Source organism: Propithecus coquereli, unplaced genomic scaffold, assembly GCF_000956105.1.
Source record: "Propithecus coquereli isolate 6110/MARCELLA unplaced genomic scaffold, Pcoq_1.0 Scaffold108, whole genome shotgun sequence".
NCBI lineage: Eukaryota > Metazoa > Chordata > Mammalia > Primates > Indriidae > Propithecus > Propithecus coquereli.
The window spans coordinates 5562023-5579729 of NW_012134747.1; the positions used below are offsets into that span (position 1 = coordinate 5562023).

At 37.4% G+C, this 17707-nt stretch overlaps 1 protein-coding gene across 1 annotated transcript in view; it reads right to left on the minus strand.

Annotated features, from left to right (window-relative positions):
• Nucleotides 1–17707, minus strand: part of COL28A1 (collagen, type XXVIII, alpha 1) — a 181455-nt gene that overhangs the window by 130666 nt on the left and 33082 nt on the right. The window contains exons 11-12 of the mRNA XM_012647465.1: nt 4499–4567; nt 3295–3363 (exon numbers count right to left, since the gene is read on the minus strand). Coding sequence (XP_012502919.1) covers nt 3295–3363; nt 4499–4567 — 138 coding nt within the window. The remainder of the gene's footprint in view (nt 1–3294; nt 3364–4498; nt 4568–17707) is intronic.

A 17707-nucleotide genomic window follows, 5' to 3' on the forward strand; every position in this document is an offset into this window, starting at 1 on the left:
GAGTGCAGTTCCCCGATCATAGCTCACTGTACACTTGAACTCCTGGGCTTAAGCAGTCCTCCTGCCTCAGCCCCCCAAGTAACTGGGACTACAAGTGTGTACCACCTTGTCCAACTAATTTTTTTTTTTTTTTTAGAGACAGGGTCTCACTATGTTGCTCAGGCTGATATCAAACTCCTGGACTCAAGCAATCCTTCCACCTTGGCCTCCCAATGTGCTGGGATTATGGGCATGAGCCACTGGACTCAGCTCATATAAATTTAAAAATAATCCTGACCTTATCCATAAAAAAAATCTTACTGGAATAGTGAAAAGACTTGCATTAAACCTTTATATCAATTTAGGGAGAATTGACATCTTTATGATGTTGAGTCTTCTAGTCTATGAACATGTCTTTTAGTGTATTAAATATTCTTTGATTTCTTTTATCAGCATTTTATAGTTTTATACAAGTCCTATACATTTCTTATTAGATTTGTATCCAAGTATTTTTCTTTTTTAGCAATTATAAATGGTATTATGCTTTTAATTTTAGTTTCTATGTGCTCATTGCTAGTATATAGAAATAAAAATGATTTTGTGATATTTATCTTATATCCTGTGACCTTGCTAATTCACTTGTTAATTCTAGGAGGGTTTTTTATGGATTTCTTGGGATTTTCTATGAAGACCATCATGTCATCTGCAAATAGGGACAGTTTTATTTTTTCCTTTTTATCATAATGCCTTGTATTCCTTTTCTTGCCTTATTGTGCTGGCTAGGACTTCCAGTACTATTAAAACAGTGAATAAGATTAGTTAGTGCAGACATTCTTGTCTTGTTCCTGATCTTAGAGGAAAGCACTCAATCTTTCACCATTAAGTATAATGTTAGCTGTAGATTTTTTGTAGAAGTTGAGAAAGTTCCCCTCTATTTCTAGTTTTCTAAGAGTTTTAATCAGGGTTTTATTAGGGTTGATGAGAGATTTGAGTTTTGTCAAATGCTCTTCTGTGTCTTTTGATATGATCATGTGATATTTTTTCTTTAGCCTATTAATATGTTATATTCTATTGATTAATTTACAATTGTTAAACTAGCCTTGCATCCATGGAATAAACCCTACTTGGTCATGCTGTATAATTATTTTTATATATTGCTGAATTCTGTTTGCCAATATATTTTTAAGGATTTTTGTGTCTATATTTATAAGGGATATTGGTCTATATTTTTATTTTTATGTATTGTTACTGTTTTGCTTTGGTATCAGGGGAAAACTGGCCTCATAAAATAAGTTGTTAAGTGTTATTTCCTCTTCTATTTTCTGTAACAGATTATGGAGACTTTACTGTATCTATAATGTTTTGTGTTTTTTAAAGAAAATCTAAAGCAAGGGTAGCAAATTTACCAAGTAGATTTGTCTACCTTGTGAAAGTTTATTAAATCATTCTCCGTATTTTTCAGTATGCTTAAAATACTTCCTTATTTAAATATAAAAACATTTTAAGAACTTTAATAAATAAGTGAAACTCATTCTTAAGTTCATTATTGAGTTTGGAAGGTTTAAATAATAGCAAAACACAAAGTACTTTGAATAAAACACCCATCAGTTTTTATTAATATTAAAAATTTAAAAATTATTACTTGTTTCCCTGACATTTTTAGAACTTTGGTTCAATGTTTCCAGCTCCAAAAATCATAGACCTAGGGAGAATTCAATCTTTTAATTTTATAGAAATTAAAATTTGGGATTATGCTAAATATCTGCAAGTTCTTTGACATTTATTATGGGGAGGTGAGGTCTTTTTCTACTCCACTCAAATCTAAGATGATTCTAAACTTATTTTAGCCAACTGTATTACAGAAATGTTGCTGTAAAATTACTGAGGCTGAGCCTTACATGATGAATGGTTTCTGCCTATTGGAACACTACTGCTTGGATTCAAGCTGCCAAGTTGTGAGGAAGCCCAAGCAACCACACATGAGAAAGAGAACTGAGGTATCTGGGCAACAACCCCAGATAAACTCCCAGACAACAGCCAGCATCCAACTGCCAGCAATGTGAGTAAGGCCATTTTTAACATTCCAGACATTCTAGCATCCAACTAACTTCACATTATGCAGAACTCCCCAGTCAACTCATGGAATCATGAGAAATAACAAATTATTGTTTTAAGGTGCTAAGTGTTGACACAGTTTGTTATGGAGCAATACACAACCAAAGTAGAGACTCAGAGAAGTTAGTGGTTTACTTTATTCCCCCATAATCCTAAGTCTTTTGCAGTGGTTTACTTTTAATGATACCATCTAGTGAGTAAAAACTGAGTCTCTAGATCACTGGTCTCTAGATAATTAGTCTAGTATATTTTTCCTCCATATAATGCTCTGTTTTGTGAATTAATGAATCCAGACATTAGTGAAAAGCTGAACCTTCAGACAACATGCTGCCACTTCTCTCATAGAGGACAGTAAGGAAGCACACATTTCTGTTAGTACATGTGAGGAACTATGAAACGTAAAGCCAAATTGGGAAACCAACTGTCCACAGGTGGTTGTTTTTGTTTGTACCTCAGTGAGTCAGCTCCTGTTTTTTCCTAAGGAGAAGATGATTATTTGCAAAGTTAAGAAGCTTCTTTTACCAGAATAGTCATGTGTTATTAACTTCCTCTCCAGATGTCTTTTTTTTTTCCTACTAAATTTCTTTTTTTTTTTTTATTTCAGCATATTATGGGGGTACAGATGTTTAGGTCCAGATGTCTTTTAACAGAAACTTTTTTCACTTCCCAATAATAGTAAACTTCAAAGCTACGTAAGGCAGAAGCTGTGAATGACACAGGTATTTTCTGTCTACCACTATCAATCCTAGCTTTAGAGCATACTCATGGATCAGATAATGAGCAAGGTACTTATTCTCAGCGATTTTCTCATGGTTACAGGAAAGTCAACCACAAAGTATAAACATTAGGCCTGAATCCAGATTTCTTATCTCTTAAGAAATTTTAACACATGAGAACTCTTTTCTTCTTGTACAAGCTGATTAATCTTATAAGAGGTGACAGCAAGAGAGAGCCAGTTGTAAACCTCGTATATATAATACATGTATACATATGTACATATATTAATATATGTAGTCCTATTTCAAGTGTTGTGAAAAATAACACTTGGGTTTGGTCCTTGCATGTTTATTGTCATCTGTTGCTCATAAAGATACAAGATAGATTAATTTGATCATTTATTTTAACCAGAAAGAAGACTAAGAACCACAAATAAGAACTATATTCATCCTTTTTATTCCATCTAGAATTTTTGCTACTTACTGGCTGTCCAGGCTCACCAACTCCAATTGGTCCCGGAGCACCTAGTCTTCCTTCTTGGCCTCTCTCTCCCTAAGAGAAAGAAATAATAGAACGAAAGTTTGACTTTTCAAATAATTAATAAACATAGCACAAAATACTCTGGAGATTTCAAAAGAATAAATAGCACAATAGTCAAACTTTTCATATTCATAAAGATTTTTAAAATTCTAAAGGAGGAGAAATGGCTTAAATTTAGGTGCATTTAAGTGAGCAAATTACCCTAAAATGTTCACCATCTCTTCTTGTCTAAATGCAATACAGCACTCTCAGCTTTTACGTACTATTGTGTAGGAATTAGCAAGACAGACTGGGCAACAATTCATTTTGCTAACTGAGATGACCAAGCCAACAGTGCATGTACCATACCCTGCCCCCTTGCCACCATCCTAGAATGTCGCCCATTCCTTGTCCACGCTCTGTCCTATTTCACCTCCTCTAAGCCCTGTTTTATACGTGATCTCCTTCAGAACCCTTCTGCAATAACTCTGCCCATAAAAACTCCACCTTCCCTGTCGTCTCAATGTGCTTATTTTTGAAATGCTATACATGATGACACTTGATTACATTTAAAATACATTGTTTTGTATTGCTCTCTATTTTAGTCCTGCATCAAAGTCTCACTGTCTCAGCCACATAGAAAAGCCATTCAAGATGAGCACTTATGCTCTGTTATAGCCTGCATGATGCAGAGCACTTCAGGATGGATGTTCTATCTTTTCTAGTACTCTAAAACCTCTGTCAATATTTACTTTTTCTGTACCATGGTCCTTCTGGTTTCTGCCCCTCTATGCTTATTTAGTGTGAGTGGTGATAATTGATATGTTAAGGTGTTTCACTTCCAAATAACATATTTGCACGTGAATGTTTAAAGTTCATGAAAGTCCAAGAAAACTTAACAGAATTACATGTACTTTGGTGAGAGGGTGGGTATTTGGAGATAAGCAAATTTTTCATTGCAATCAAATCAAAAAATTCATTGATTATTCTTGTGGTAAGTCCCACTGATGAGGGCATTGTAGTGTTCAAGCACACAATATAAGTAACTTCTGTGGGAAGCCTCCTTGTATCTATTAGGATTAGGCTGAACAGAGTTCAAATCACAGCTACCCCATCCCCTACAATAAATTCAGCAGTTACTAATGAGCAAAGAGACAAACATCTTTACCTTAATGCCTTGCTGTCCAATCCCAGGAGCTCCCGGAGGACCATAAGGACCAGGAGGACCTGGCTCACCCTAGAGGAAGAAACAGTGACGTTAGGTCAACTCAATAGTGCTTATCGAGCAGCTCTTAGATGTATAGTGTTGCAACAGGGGCTTTGAGGGCAAGAACAAAACAAAAATAGTCCCTGCCCTCAATTGTTTACAGTCCGTTTGGAACAACAACACAGACCCAGGGCAAATTATTCACTAGGCACAGTTATGACAAGATCTAGGGCCACAATACTTTTAAGAGCACACAAAAATGTTTCAATTTTAATTTTTTAATTAGATTTTTAAAATAAACATAATAATAATGGTGATATAACAATGAATCCAGCCTGGACTATATTTGCCTTTACATCAACTCAGTCATAAAATTTGATTTTTAATATTTTTTATGGAAGAAGGGTCCCACGAAGGCAAAAGTTTTCAGGACCCATAAAAGTCACAGTGCAGCCCTCACTCATTCATTCACAAATCTTTATTAAGTGCTCTGGCACACACATTTTGTTTACCACCCAAGGGCTATTCGCGCCCCCCCCCCCCTTCCTTCCCTGCCGACAGAACTCTGCTCTATTCAGGTCAGTGGCAGCTGCTCTATGCTCGCAGAGCTGTGGGATGAACGATAATTGGTCTTATGCAAGGTTAGAGCCTCCTTTCCCTTTGTCACTGATTGGTCCAGGTTGGTCATGTGGCTCAATTCTGACCAATGAAATGTGAGGGACCTTACTGGATACCAAGAAGAAACTTTTTTGCCTCTGCTTTGTCTTTCCTACCTCCAGATGTGATAATTATAACTATGAGTCAGCACTCGCTAGGGCAAAAGCCAACAGTTGAGGACAACACAGAAAAAAATGAAAAGAGCCTGGCTCCTGGATAACCTCACTGAGATACTGATCCAGTCCTGTTCTACCTACCTTTGAGCATTTTGTTTAGTCAATAGCAGGAGTTCTTAGGATTTAAACCACTATTAGTCAAGATTTCTGTTATTAAAAGCCAGAACAGCCTACTGTGTGGCAGGCTCATAACAGAAGTCGGGCTTTTTAGAACTGGATGAGACCATCGCACTCAAACCCCTACATTTCCCAGGTGAGGAACCTGAGTTCCAGAGAGGTTACCTGGCCTGCCCAAACTCACACCTCAAAATCACTCACACAGATACAGCTCCACAGTTCTCTCAGGCTTCTGGCCCCGTGGCCTGTTGCTAGGGGAAAGGAGAGTGGATACTGATTCTAGGTGCTTTTTCTGTAACACCGATTTTTTCCGTTCATCAAAATAATGTATCTTCATTACAGAAAAATTATATTAAAAAGTATACATACAAAAGAAATTTTAAATTACCTATCTATGACTACTATTAATTTTTGATGTTTTTGCTTCCAGCATTTTTATATTCACACATGTACCTTTAATTTATGCTAAGGAAGATTTCTGAATACTCACGTTTGAGTTAATGAATACTTGTGTTTAAAACTTCATTCAACTTAAAGATTTCCCTCTTCAAGCTTACACTAACCAACAGTAAAATCAAACAGTAAATTGAGACAAGCCTTCTCTCAGAGTAAAGGAAATGAAGAAATTGCCACTCGGGTTAAAGTCTCAAGTTGCTCCAAAGGCTTGTGATTTTGAAGGGGACATGTAGAAACCAGAGCAATGTTCTGTTGATATGGTAGAGGCATTGCTTTAAGGAAGCCTGTGGACTTTGACCAATTGCAATAGGGAAAGAGAAGAAGGGTCAGAGTCAAACCAGCTCCCCAAAAGATATGCCCAGGCTCAAGATGAATTAAAACAAAGGAAACCTGTTTCAAAATTACTTGTCAGAGTTTATGACTCTTTGGCATTTAAGTGGATTGAATTCAAAAGTACCTACCATTCATCCTGTTGAATACAAGTCAATCTGACACCTAAATCAACTTGAAGTTTTTCTTTTAAAATTCTAGGGTTGTACTTATTTTTCTATACAGAGTGAATTTTCTGGAGCAGCCAGGTAACTACATTCTTATTTTACATGCTCTTTGTTGTGGAATTTCTCTCTATAACATTAGACATAAAAGTTCTCACTAAATTTGAAGTTGTTTTCTTAATCTTAAAGCTTAATTAAGTGCTAGAGAATATTTAGCTTCCTAGAGATTCCAAATTTACACTTCAAAAAGCCTTTTTCTTACAACTTCTTGTACTCTCAAGTCGGAATCTCCTTGTCAGTTATACAAGTCACATATGGATGAACTTTTCTATCACTCAGCAAATGACACCAGGTACTTGCTCTGTGGAGGGCCATGAAGTAAATAGGGGGAAGTTTAAGATATAGCCCTAAACCTAAGGGACTAGTGTAAGAGATAAAACGCACCATTAAAAAATGTAATAATAATAAGGACTTGAGTTCACTTATTCTATTTATTTTCTGTCCCTGTTTTATGTAGCTTTGGTTCTGTAATGTATCAGAAGACATTTAAATTATATATTTGGTAGAGAATTTGAGGGTGGGTTTGTTTGTTTGTTTTTTAAGCAGTGAAAGCTCTACCCTATGTAGTATTTGTCTGATATTTGATCAGAAACAAACCAAGGCCAGGCATGGTGGCTCATGCCTGTAATGCCAACACTTTAGAAGGACAAGCAAGGAGGATCCCTTGAGGCTAGGAGTTTGAGGTTGCAGTGAGCTATGATCATGATCGTGTCACTGCACTCCAGCCTGGGTGACAGAGCAAGACCCTGTCTTGAAGGAAAGGAAGGAAGGGAGGGAGGAAGGGAGGTGGGGAGGGAGGGAGAAGAAAAAGAAAGAAAGGAAGGAAGGAAGGAAGGAAGGAAGGGAGGGAGGGAGGGAGGGAGGAAGGAAGGGACCAAGAGCACAGGTTGATAACAAGGAATTGGTTGGGTTCTTACCTTGAAATGTGTGAACCAGGAGAATCAAGAGGAGCAGCAACAATCTCATCCTTGGGCCCATGAGCTCTCTTTAGCCTTGGCCAAGTACCAATAGCAACTGAGAAATTTCTTAATATTGCTTTTTCAAGGGAATTATAGGAATCTGAAGATTTCAGGGGGATTGCTTTTCTTTATCTGAACATACCCCTTTGCTACATGTGTTCATATTTCCCTTGTTTAAATTTATTTCTCAGGAGCCTGGCATCTCAATATAGGGTCCACAGACCAGTATTGACCTACAGCTACTGTTTATCCCCTGTGTATTTCCCCTTTCCCTTTCCTACAAAGATTCCTGAGGTGTAAAGAAAGTGGTAGTGATCCTGATTGTAAAACGGGCTATCTGGGTAAGACAGAACAGGGAGAGAAGAGTCAACGCTCTAGTCAGAATGATTTGCTGGAAATTTGCCAAGACAATATAGCTCTGTTAAGACTCCAGGCTTGATTCCTTTCCTATTAATATTTGTGCCCCAACCCTGACCAACATACACACACACACACACACACACACACACACACACATACACACATACACAGATTACATGCCCTCAGTACTACTAATTATTTCTCTGCTTTACTTTTGTTAGCCATCAGAGCCATTTACCAACAGGTGAGTAAAACAAAGAGGACTGGGTTAAAATGGATAGCCTAGAAGACATCTGTTTCTCATGACCTCCAAGTGAGTGTCAGCAAGGAGGCTGGGTGGACCACCTTGGTCCTCCTCAGAAACCAAGAACACCCATGCTATGGGCCTCAAGAGCAAAGAAAGCCTATGTTTAATAAAACCTATTGTTTATAAGCACTGCCCTGACACTTTATATATATTATCTCATTTAACATAACAATCCCAGGAAATAGGTTTTTTTTTTTTTCCATTTTATGCTGCAGAAATATAATCTCCATTTTTAATCCAATTTTCAGCAAGCATGGAATCACAAGGGAAAAAACATGGCTTGGGAGTCATTCAGTGTAGTGGAATCCTGGCTCTATTGTTTACTAACGACTTGAGCTTTTGCAAGATCCCCATATGCAAAATGAGGATAATTATATCTGCCCTGCAGCATTGTTGAGAGGATTCAAGATATTCTCTGTAAAACGTCTAAGTCATAACCAGTCACACAGTAGCTGTTTAACATGTATAGATTCAATTGTTATTCACCAGACCTTGACTGAGCACCAACTAGGTGATACTAGGTGAATAACAATTTATGCTCTAATTGAGTACCAGGTTACATAATTAGACACATAAATCAGATTGCACCTGCACTTTGCAGAAGTTTACAATCTGGCGAGAGAGACAAATGAATATGAAACAAAATACAAGCATGTGAATTAGCTATAATAAAGACATTAACAGAGTACACAAGACTCTGAGGCAGAAATGTTTAATTCTGCCTTAAGGAATCGAGAAAGTTTCATATAGCAGAGGAGATGGTTAATCTGAACAAAGAAGTAGGAAATATAGCTAATCTTATGGGAAAGAAAGGGGACAAAAGTTCAGGAAGAGTAAAGAGTAGGAGGCATAAAATGATGTGAAATGTCCTAGAGAAAGTGAGCAGCCCTGTGGGCCCAGGCGCCAGAAATGGGGTGACAACAAGGTCACTGTCTGGGGCAGTACTACCCAATGGAAATGTACAGAGAGCCACATAAGTGTTTTAAATTTCCTAGTGGCCACATTCTTACTATTTTTTAATACTAAGTCTTTGAAATCTGATGTGTATCTTACGCTTACAGCACATCTCGATCTGGACTGGCCACAGTTCAAGTGCTCAGTAGCCACATGCAGCTGCTGCACTGGGCAGCGCAGGTTTGGAGTGGAAGCTCAGGTCAGAACCGTGAACTGTACCTACATTTAAGTAGGGTGGGAGTGGAAGAATACAACGATGTCTTGTGCAGAGTTGGGGAAAAAGAGAATTTCAAAAAGGGCTCATCATTTCCAAAGAAAAATTCATAATCTTTTAGTCTTAGACCTGGTCATCTTCCAGTGTTCTCTATCTCAGGGAAGAGCACCAAAATCCCTTCTGTACCACACCAGAACCTAGGGGTCATTCTTGACACATCCGACTCACTCTTCCACCATATGCAATGATCCCCAACACCTGTAAATATGCCTCCCAAATCTCTCTCAAGTCTATCCACCTCTCCCATCCTCAACCACACCTCTACGGTCTACACCAAATTAATATTACCTCTTGTTCAGACTGCAACCAAGTCCTTAGTATTCTACCTGCATCCACTCTAGCATGCTTCAATTTATTCCCTCTGTTGCTGCTGAAGCAATCATTTAATTTTAATTTTAATCAAGTAAAACCTTCCAAGGACTTTCCTTTTGTTCATCACTCCAGACAGAGCTCCTTACGAGGCCCTGCGTGGTGTGGTCCTGCATGCCTTTCCAGTCCCATCTGCCATCAGTCACTGCTTCACCCACCACCCTGGCCTTTGTTCAGTTCCTTGTACTTGCCTTGCTCCCTCCTGCCATCGGGATCTTTGCACATGCTATTCCTTCTGTCTGGGATACTCTTACCTCTTCCTTTCCCAGTTATTCTTACTCTTCCTTCAGACCTTATTTTAAGCAGCATAGCTTCAAGGAGGGTGTCTCTGATCAGGTGAAATCCCTATTGTAGTCACTGCAATATTAGTAGCACCATTTTCTCCCTTTGCTGAGCATTCATTACAGTTCCAACTTCACATTTCTAGGTATGTTGCTATGTCTCCCCCCAGACTGTGGGGAGGATTCAGGTGATTTTGCTCAGCTTCCCATTCTCAGTGCTTAGCTAATTACTGTCATTCACTCAATCATCCATTCATCAAACATTTATTGAGCATCCATGAGGGAGTAGGGGGTGTACTAGTGGTGGGAGGTGAACAAAACAGAAAACCCGATCTAGACTAGGGGTGTTGTAGGTTTGGAAATACTCTCCTGGTTCCCTTTGGTTTACTTAGGTTTTCAACCAGAAGCAACTGTATCTAAGTTACGTAATGATATCAAGTACTTATTACAGTTTTTCCTGCAAACTCACTCAGACACAATTAACCTTTTTTTCAGCTGAAAGAATAATGAAACCACAATAAATGGCCTAAAATCACACTGTAAGGAAAGTTGAGCTAAAGAAAACCAATGCTCCCTATCCCTGGCACTGGCTCTAACCAAAAGCAAATCTTTCCTTTCCCTAAGATAACGAATAATGAATGGTTATCAAAGTCTGAATTGTTTGAAGACAGAACTTTACCTTTTCTTGTACAACACACTAATGAACAATTTAATCATATCTTAGACTTTTGTTAACATTGGAAAGAAATTTTAGCAACTTTTAAAAATCATTTCCCAGATATGTGTAGCACCAACTTTAATATTTTAAATCTTGTGGCAAATATCAAATATTCTTGTATTTCCCAAATGGGAGAAAGTGACAAATGAGCATTTTGTAGGTGCAGAATGGTTCGAGTATGGCCAAGATACCTTCTTAGCTGAAATTCAGTGAAGTAATGACTCTATACAGAGGCTTGGAGAAAAGTCAAGAAAGGCCCTTTTTTGGAAAGAAGGGGGAGGGAACAGGAAGCGAACATTTATCAAGTACTTGTTAAATCAAGCTCCATTTTTAGCACCTAATTTCTCTTGTCTCAGAGGAAGTGTTGTATAATAAAAGACTTGTTTTTAAAAAACATATCAAGATAGACTTGGTATATATTACTACAAAGAGGGTTGTCAAAATATTTAATTGCTTAATAAAAATAACCAACACCTATGGCACTTATTATGTAACAGGTGCTGGTCCAAGTGCTTGACTTATATTAATTCATTTAATCCTCACCACAACTCTAAGAAGTAGGTACTATTATTAACCCACTACATGGATGAGAATCTGTCATATGAAGGTAAAGTAACCTGCCCAAGTTACACATCTAATAAAATATGGGGCTGGGTTTCGACCCCAGCAGACTGGCTTCAGAGCCAGTGCTCTCAAACACTATGCCAAACTGCCTCTCGAGACTTCTCAATTCTTTTCTTAAAGTATTTCAAAAATCATTTGATTGCAGACTAAATTCGTATCTTTGTTATAAGATGAAAAACACAAAAGTCAGATAGTTAAAATCTACCCATAATTGAAGATCCATCATATGAAGACAAAGCATCTCTAAAATAAAATGTAAGCCAAGAGGAAATATAATTTTTACAAGCTGACTCTCATGTATGTCATTTCAGGTACATAAAGTTGCAGGGGTGGGGGAAACTTCTCCTTTCCCCCAAAAGTTTGCTGAAAGATCAACTCACAATTAAGGCAGACCAATAAGAGAAAGGTTCGTTTACCATGCACATGGGGAGAATCACAAAGTGATTACTCAATACCCTAATGAAGTTCAGATATTTTTATACATGTCCTTTTGAAGGGGAGGGGGAGATGAGGAGTACAGGTAATTCTGGTTAGGGGAAATAAATGGTGCTAGGGAGGACAAGTGAAGGGGGAAACAGATTGACTTGTAAATGATTCTCTTTGCAAATTAAATTAACCTGAGATACAGGTATTATATTCAAATGATTTGGGCCAGATCTGGTTGCATCCTTGATCTTCTTTCCTACAATATATTGAGATAACAGGAAGAGGAAGGGAAGTCAATTGCCCCTTTGATCTTTTGATCAGTCAATCCGGTTTATGCCAATAGAGGAAAAGCCCCCTCCGATGCTTTTTGATCTTGAATGGCCTTTAATTCAAAATATTCCTTATATCAAGGAGTCATATTTTGGGGTGAAATCTCCTGAGCTCCTTCTAAATCTACTTGGATCAGTATTGTCACTGAATTAGTGGTAAAAGTAATGTAAATTATAATTGGCAATAATGTGATCACAGAAGGTAACTCTACATGTAAACCAGTAAAGTAAAATATACCGAGTTTGGAACCACCATTGTTTCAAATCTCCAATTAAAACTTTTTTTGAATACTTAAGTGAGAGAGAAAACCACAGTCCATATACTCTACCTACTTGTGCTTTCTGAAAAAGAAAAAAGTCCATAATAACAAAGAAGTGGTCACCGGGTCCAGTAGCTCACGCCTGTAATCCTAGCACTCTGGGAGACCAAGGTGGGAGGATCACTTGAGGTCAGGAGTTTGAGACTAGCCTGAGCAAGAGCGAGACCTGTCTCTACTAAAAATAGAAAAAATTAGCCAGGCATGGTGATGTGAGCCTGTAGTCCTAGCTAGAGAAGGATCCTAGGCAGGAGGATCACTTGAGCCCAGCAGTTCGAGGTTGCTGTAAGCTAGGCTGACGCCATGGTACTCTAGACTGGGCAACAGAGTGAGACTCTGTTCCTCCCAAAAAACCACAAAGAAGTGGCGAAGAATATAATAGAATATAATAAAAATTGTAGTATCATACCAGATTTTAGTAACTCAACTCTAGATTACTATCAGGTTAAACCACATGACATTGACAATGTTTGACCCTGTTTTAGAAAAATGGCAATTCAAATGGTTCAACTAATAGGAAAGTCACACTTTGTCATATATAACAAAATCTAAGGAATTGTGTGTGTCATTTTCCCTAAAAGCAAGATCCAGTCAGCAGCCTCTAGGAGAGCTTTTGAGAATCACATCTCTGGTAAACACTATTTAGGCTTCTACAGCACAAAATGAGTGGCTAGAAAATATTCAGGGTGAATACTCTTCATTAATCTAAGAACAAGAAGCTTTAATTTATGAAAGGAGTAGATACATATGACAGTGTGATATGTTTCTTAAAAACTCACTCTTGGAGGGTAGGAGAAGGGGAAAAATGAGTTATTGGTTAATAGGTACAGAGTTTATGTTGGGATGATGAAAAATTTTGGGCATGGATAGTGATAATGGGTACACAACATTCTGAATATATTTAATACCACTAAGTTGTACACTTATAAATGGTTCAAATAATAAAGATTATGTTATGTATATTTTTCCACAGTAAAAAAATCTTTACCATTGGAATGAAACTAATTGTCCCGTTGCAAAGTTGCTATTGTGACTTATGTGAAATAATATAGGACATTGATGTAATTACAAAAAAAGAAAAAAGAATTCTGACATCCCTCTGAAGACATTGCAGTGGCTGATTCTGTTCCACATTAGTGCCCGGTTTGACTAGGCATGAAGGTTAGACTCAGCAACTTTGTGGGAAATGTTGGCAGCATTTTAGGTTCCTAAATGCTTTCACTTTGTCCATGAGTGCTTTCACTTTGACAGAACACACACACACACACACACACACACACACACACAGATTATATACCCCATCTGCTGAGAACCACATGCATCAGCAATTTGGGAATGGAAATCATCTACCTTGAAGCCACTGGCTGACATCCTACATGTTCTGGCAGCCACTTCAAGTTGTCACTATCAGTTGTCTCATGTCAAATGAGTTAATAAGCTCATTTAGAGTCTTGGTGGGCAGATATGCATGTAGGTCAAAGCCCTTTCTACAAGAATTGCTAGATTACTAATGATTCTTTCCTTTTAATTAAGCCCAGAGGAGAAACAGCATTTAGACTTTGACATCTCTGAAGGAAAAACATTCACATAGTTTGGCAGCTTGGCTATGATTCTTCATTCAACAGATATTTGTAATTAAAATTGTAAAGGGATTCTTCCTATGCACTGAGCAGCCACAATCTCATTCAAAGTTATGAGCCTGCCAGAAGATCCAGAAAGCACATTATCATTTTTGGACAACTAGAAAAGCTAACATGTTTAAATACTCTATACTTACAATGCTTTACCTGAAGCCAAAAATATAGTCATTCTGTTAAGAAAGTTGTGAACTTAAAACAGTTCTTTTGTTTGATTAATTATTCTTTACTAGGAATTACAGACGTCTATATACATTTCACTTGATTTACTTTTCACATCAAGTTATAAGGAGTTACATATCCTGTTACAAAAACATGATTGTTTATGTGTGGAAAGCAACATTATGATGCTAGGAGAGTGTTAGGTTTTTTGGTTGTGTGAGAGCTGAAATATATCTACACAAGATGCTTGCTTGAGGAGAAAGTTTAAAATTTTTTATTGTTGTACATATTTGTGGTGTTGAACATGTCCAAACCACAATTGGAAATATTAGTTGTGTTTAGTTAGGTTGACCTACTAAAGCTACTAAGCTAACACTGAGCCAAACCAAGTATTTAAATAATGACCAAAACAAGAATGTATTTTCAAAACTACTAAATTTTCATTAGTGAGTTTTCTGTTCCAGTGAAAATATTGACATTATAGAAAACACGATTCTAAGTTGTATTTTTGAAACTGTAAAAAAAAAATTCAGTCTGAAATCTTCATGCCACTTTTAAAAGAAAGTAGAAGTATAAACAACATAGATTATTTAATGTACAAGAAGATTTTGATGGGTTATGTCAACACTGTCTTGTTTCTCTTTACTACTCAAATATGTTTGAAGATTAGTCAAGATTCCTGACTGCTACAACCTTCTCTCTGTTTCCTTCCACAACCCGTTGCCATCTCCCCAACCTTTCTATTGAAGCTGCTCTGTCAAAAGTTTCCAGTGATCTCAATATTGCCAATTAAGTTACCACTTAAGCAACTGCCTATGTGACTTGTCTACTGTTGACCACTCACTCCATTCATTCCTTTTATTCATTCATTCAAGAAATACTTGTTGCTTAACTTGAACATGTGTGAACGAGTGTGCGTGGCATAATTTTTAATCTCTCAGAGAGCAGTGGTCCTGATCCATTGCCACTAGAGCTTTTGCTTTAGACTTTTTAGATACGGTGATGGACCTGCATATATCTGTTCAACTTTTCTGCAAATGATTCCTGTCTGAAAATGGCTAGGAATGTTTAGAGGTATAACACATGAAAGCTAAAAGGACAGAAATTTGATTAGCACAGCTCCAGCTTTCAGAAGGCTCTGCACATGCATTCCTAGCACCACGTCTGAAAGATGACAATGAGCCCTCTTGCTAAAACTGATCTCTTTTCCTAGAACATTTTGAGGAAAACAGGATGTTGAGTAGGGATGTCTACCAAGCTTACGGTTTTAATTTCAGTGCCTGTACATTTAGCTATTATTTATTGAATCTCTTCACTAGTATATTGTCTACTTGAAAAATACCTCGTGTGCTTGGGAACCTCAAAAACTGGGATGGAAGCTTGACAGAGTAGGATTAGGAAGAGTAGGATATCCAAAAATTGTGGTGTGGTGTGGACTTTGGACTGAGCTGAATATTTCATTTATCTGCATATACTCCTCTTGAAACATAGTTTCAGCTTATTCATTAATACTAGGTCTTTCATAGATTTTGGATGGATGTTTAATTCACTGGAGATTATTTACCCTAACCATATCCATTTATTAAACTGGACCAGTCTGCTGCTATTTCTTTATGGGTTTCATAACATCTCAGAAACTAAACTGAACATAAAGGAAGACCAAGTTTCATATATAAAAGAAAGGATGTTGAATCTCTTGCACTTGAATGTATAGCAAGAAGAAAGCATTTAGGACAAAAACCCTGCAGGAAATATTATGAATGTCCTTGAGCAGAACAATGAAAGGTGTTCGAAGAAGAAAGGTGATTCTTCTATTAAGACAAATTAATATATAATGTAATATCACAGCATTTTTTAATTGTTTGAGGATTAGCATATGATACTTTCCCTTGGGAAAAGACATCAGGGATATCTCTTCACTCCCTTTCAGCCCTAGCACTGGAGCTCTAATGCTAAGATGCTTCAAAGTAGCACAAGCCACAGAGCAGTCTCCCCTCCCAGAGGGCACAAAGACAGTTTCAGAAACAGCAGATTTATATGAGATTTGAGAAGGAAATGTCATTCAGAAATAACCTCAGGAAGATATCAAGAAAATGGCAAAAATTACGTAATATAGGCTGGACACACTCAGTGTTCCACTGTGTTTATTTGTTCAAAATTAATTTTGGTGACTTGTTCTCCATGATTTGAAAGGCCTACCAACCTTGAACCATTCTTTCTAGTTATTAGAGGGCTCCTTCAATGGTCAAATGTGATTGCAACCTGAGCCACCACAATAGCCCCATGGAAGTCAGCAGCATTGTGTTTTTAGGGGTTCAGTCTTCCCTCAGAGCACAGTACTCTCTCCTGAGTTACGTTTCAGTTTGGTCCTAGGGATAAGGCTTCTCAGGCACTTACGTGGTTACAATTCCAATTAATTTCAGAGACTGCTGATATGTTCTTCTTATGAATGCCACTACATGACCCTCATGTGTGGGAGAAGGCAAGGTGGCCTCCCAGCCAGTGCTTTATTCTGAGAACCATCTATGTTTTGTTGCTAAGGCAACAAGGGCATTCAGGGCAGAATAGCAGCTACTTTCCATGTGGAAAGTATTAATGACAGAAATGATTTGTGAAACTGGGCCAGAAGCACATTTTCCCTTGACTTATCATATGTACTATTTTTTTCCTTTTGTTCTCTGGCCACCTTTTCTGAAAAACTCTTTGGTGGAAAAAATCCAACCCCTGAAGCATCAGAAAGTGACTGTAGTTCATGAGAAAGACCATTCATAAATTCATAGACATGGGCAGGCCCCACCTAGAAACTCATGAAATCTTTGAAAATGTTACAAGTCTGAAGGTTTCTATTTTAAGGTCTCATAAGAGATATAACATTTGAAAGTGTACAGTTAGCATTATTGTTTTCTTTTTCCCAAGTGATTCCATTCCTTCTTTCCCTGCACTTTCAAATGAACATTATAACCACGTAGAAATGCACCTTTCAATAGACCATTGTTCCCAGCCAAAGTCCACTATAAGGGAAGACAGATGGAACTTCCATACTATCCAAAAGAAATGTATTTATCTCAGGCCAAATATTCAGGATATTTGACATGTTTTCCTAAGGGGATAAATATGGTATGGTAGTTATGATCAGACTTCTGGGCTTGAATCCTGACTCTGTCCCTTACTAGCTCTGTAGACTTGGGCCCATTACTTAAACTCTTTATGCCTTAGTAGGCTAATCTGGACAGTGGAGATAAGAACATATCATGCTTCAAAAGGCAGTATTTGTGTTAAATGAATATTTAAAACTGTACCTGTACATAGTAAATATGCAACAAATAAATGTTAGCTGTTATTATAGAAGTTTGAAAATAAATAATCCTCCTGTGCCCATTAGAGAATATAGAATTACTGAATTTTAGAGGTCTTCTTTTTTTTGCACAAATTACAATAGCAGTTTCTTTAAAACGTTTTGTAATAAAATGGTAATGGATAAAAAGAAATAAGT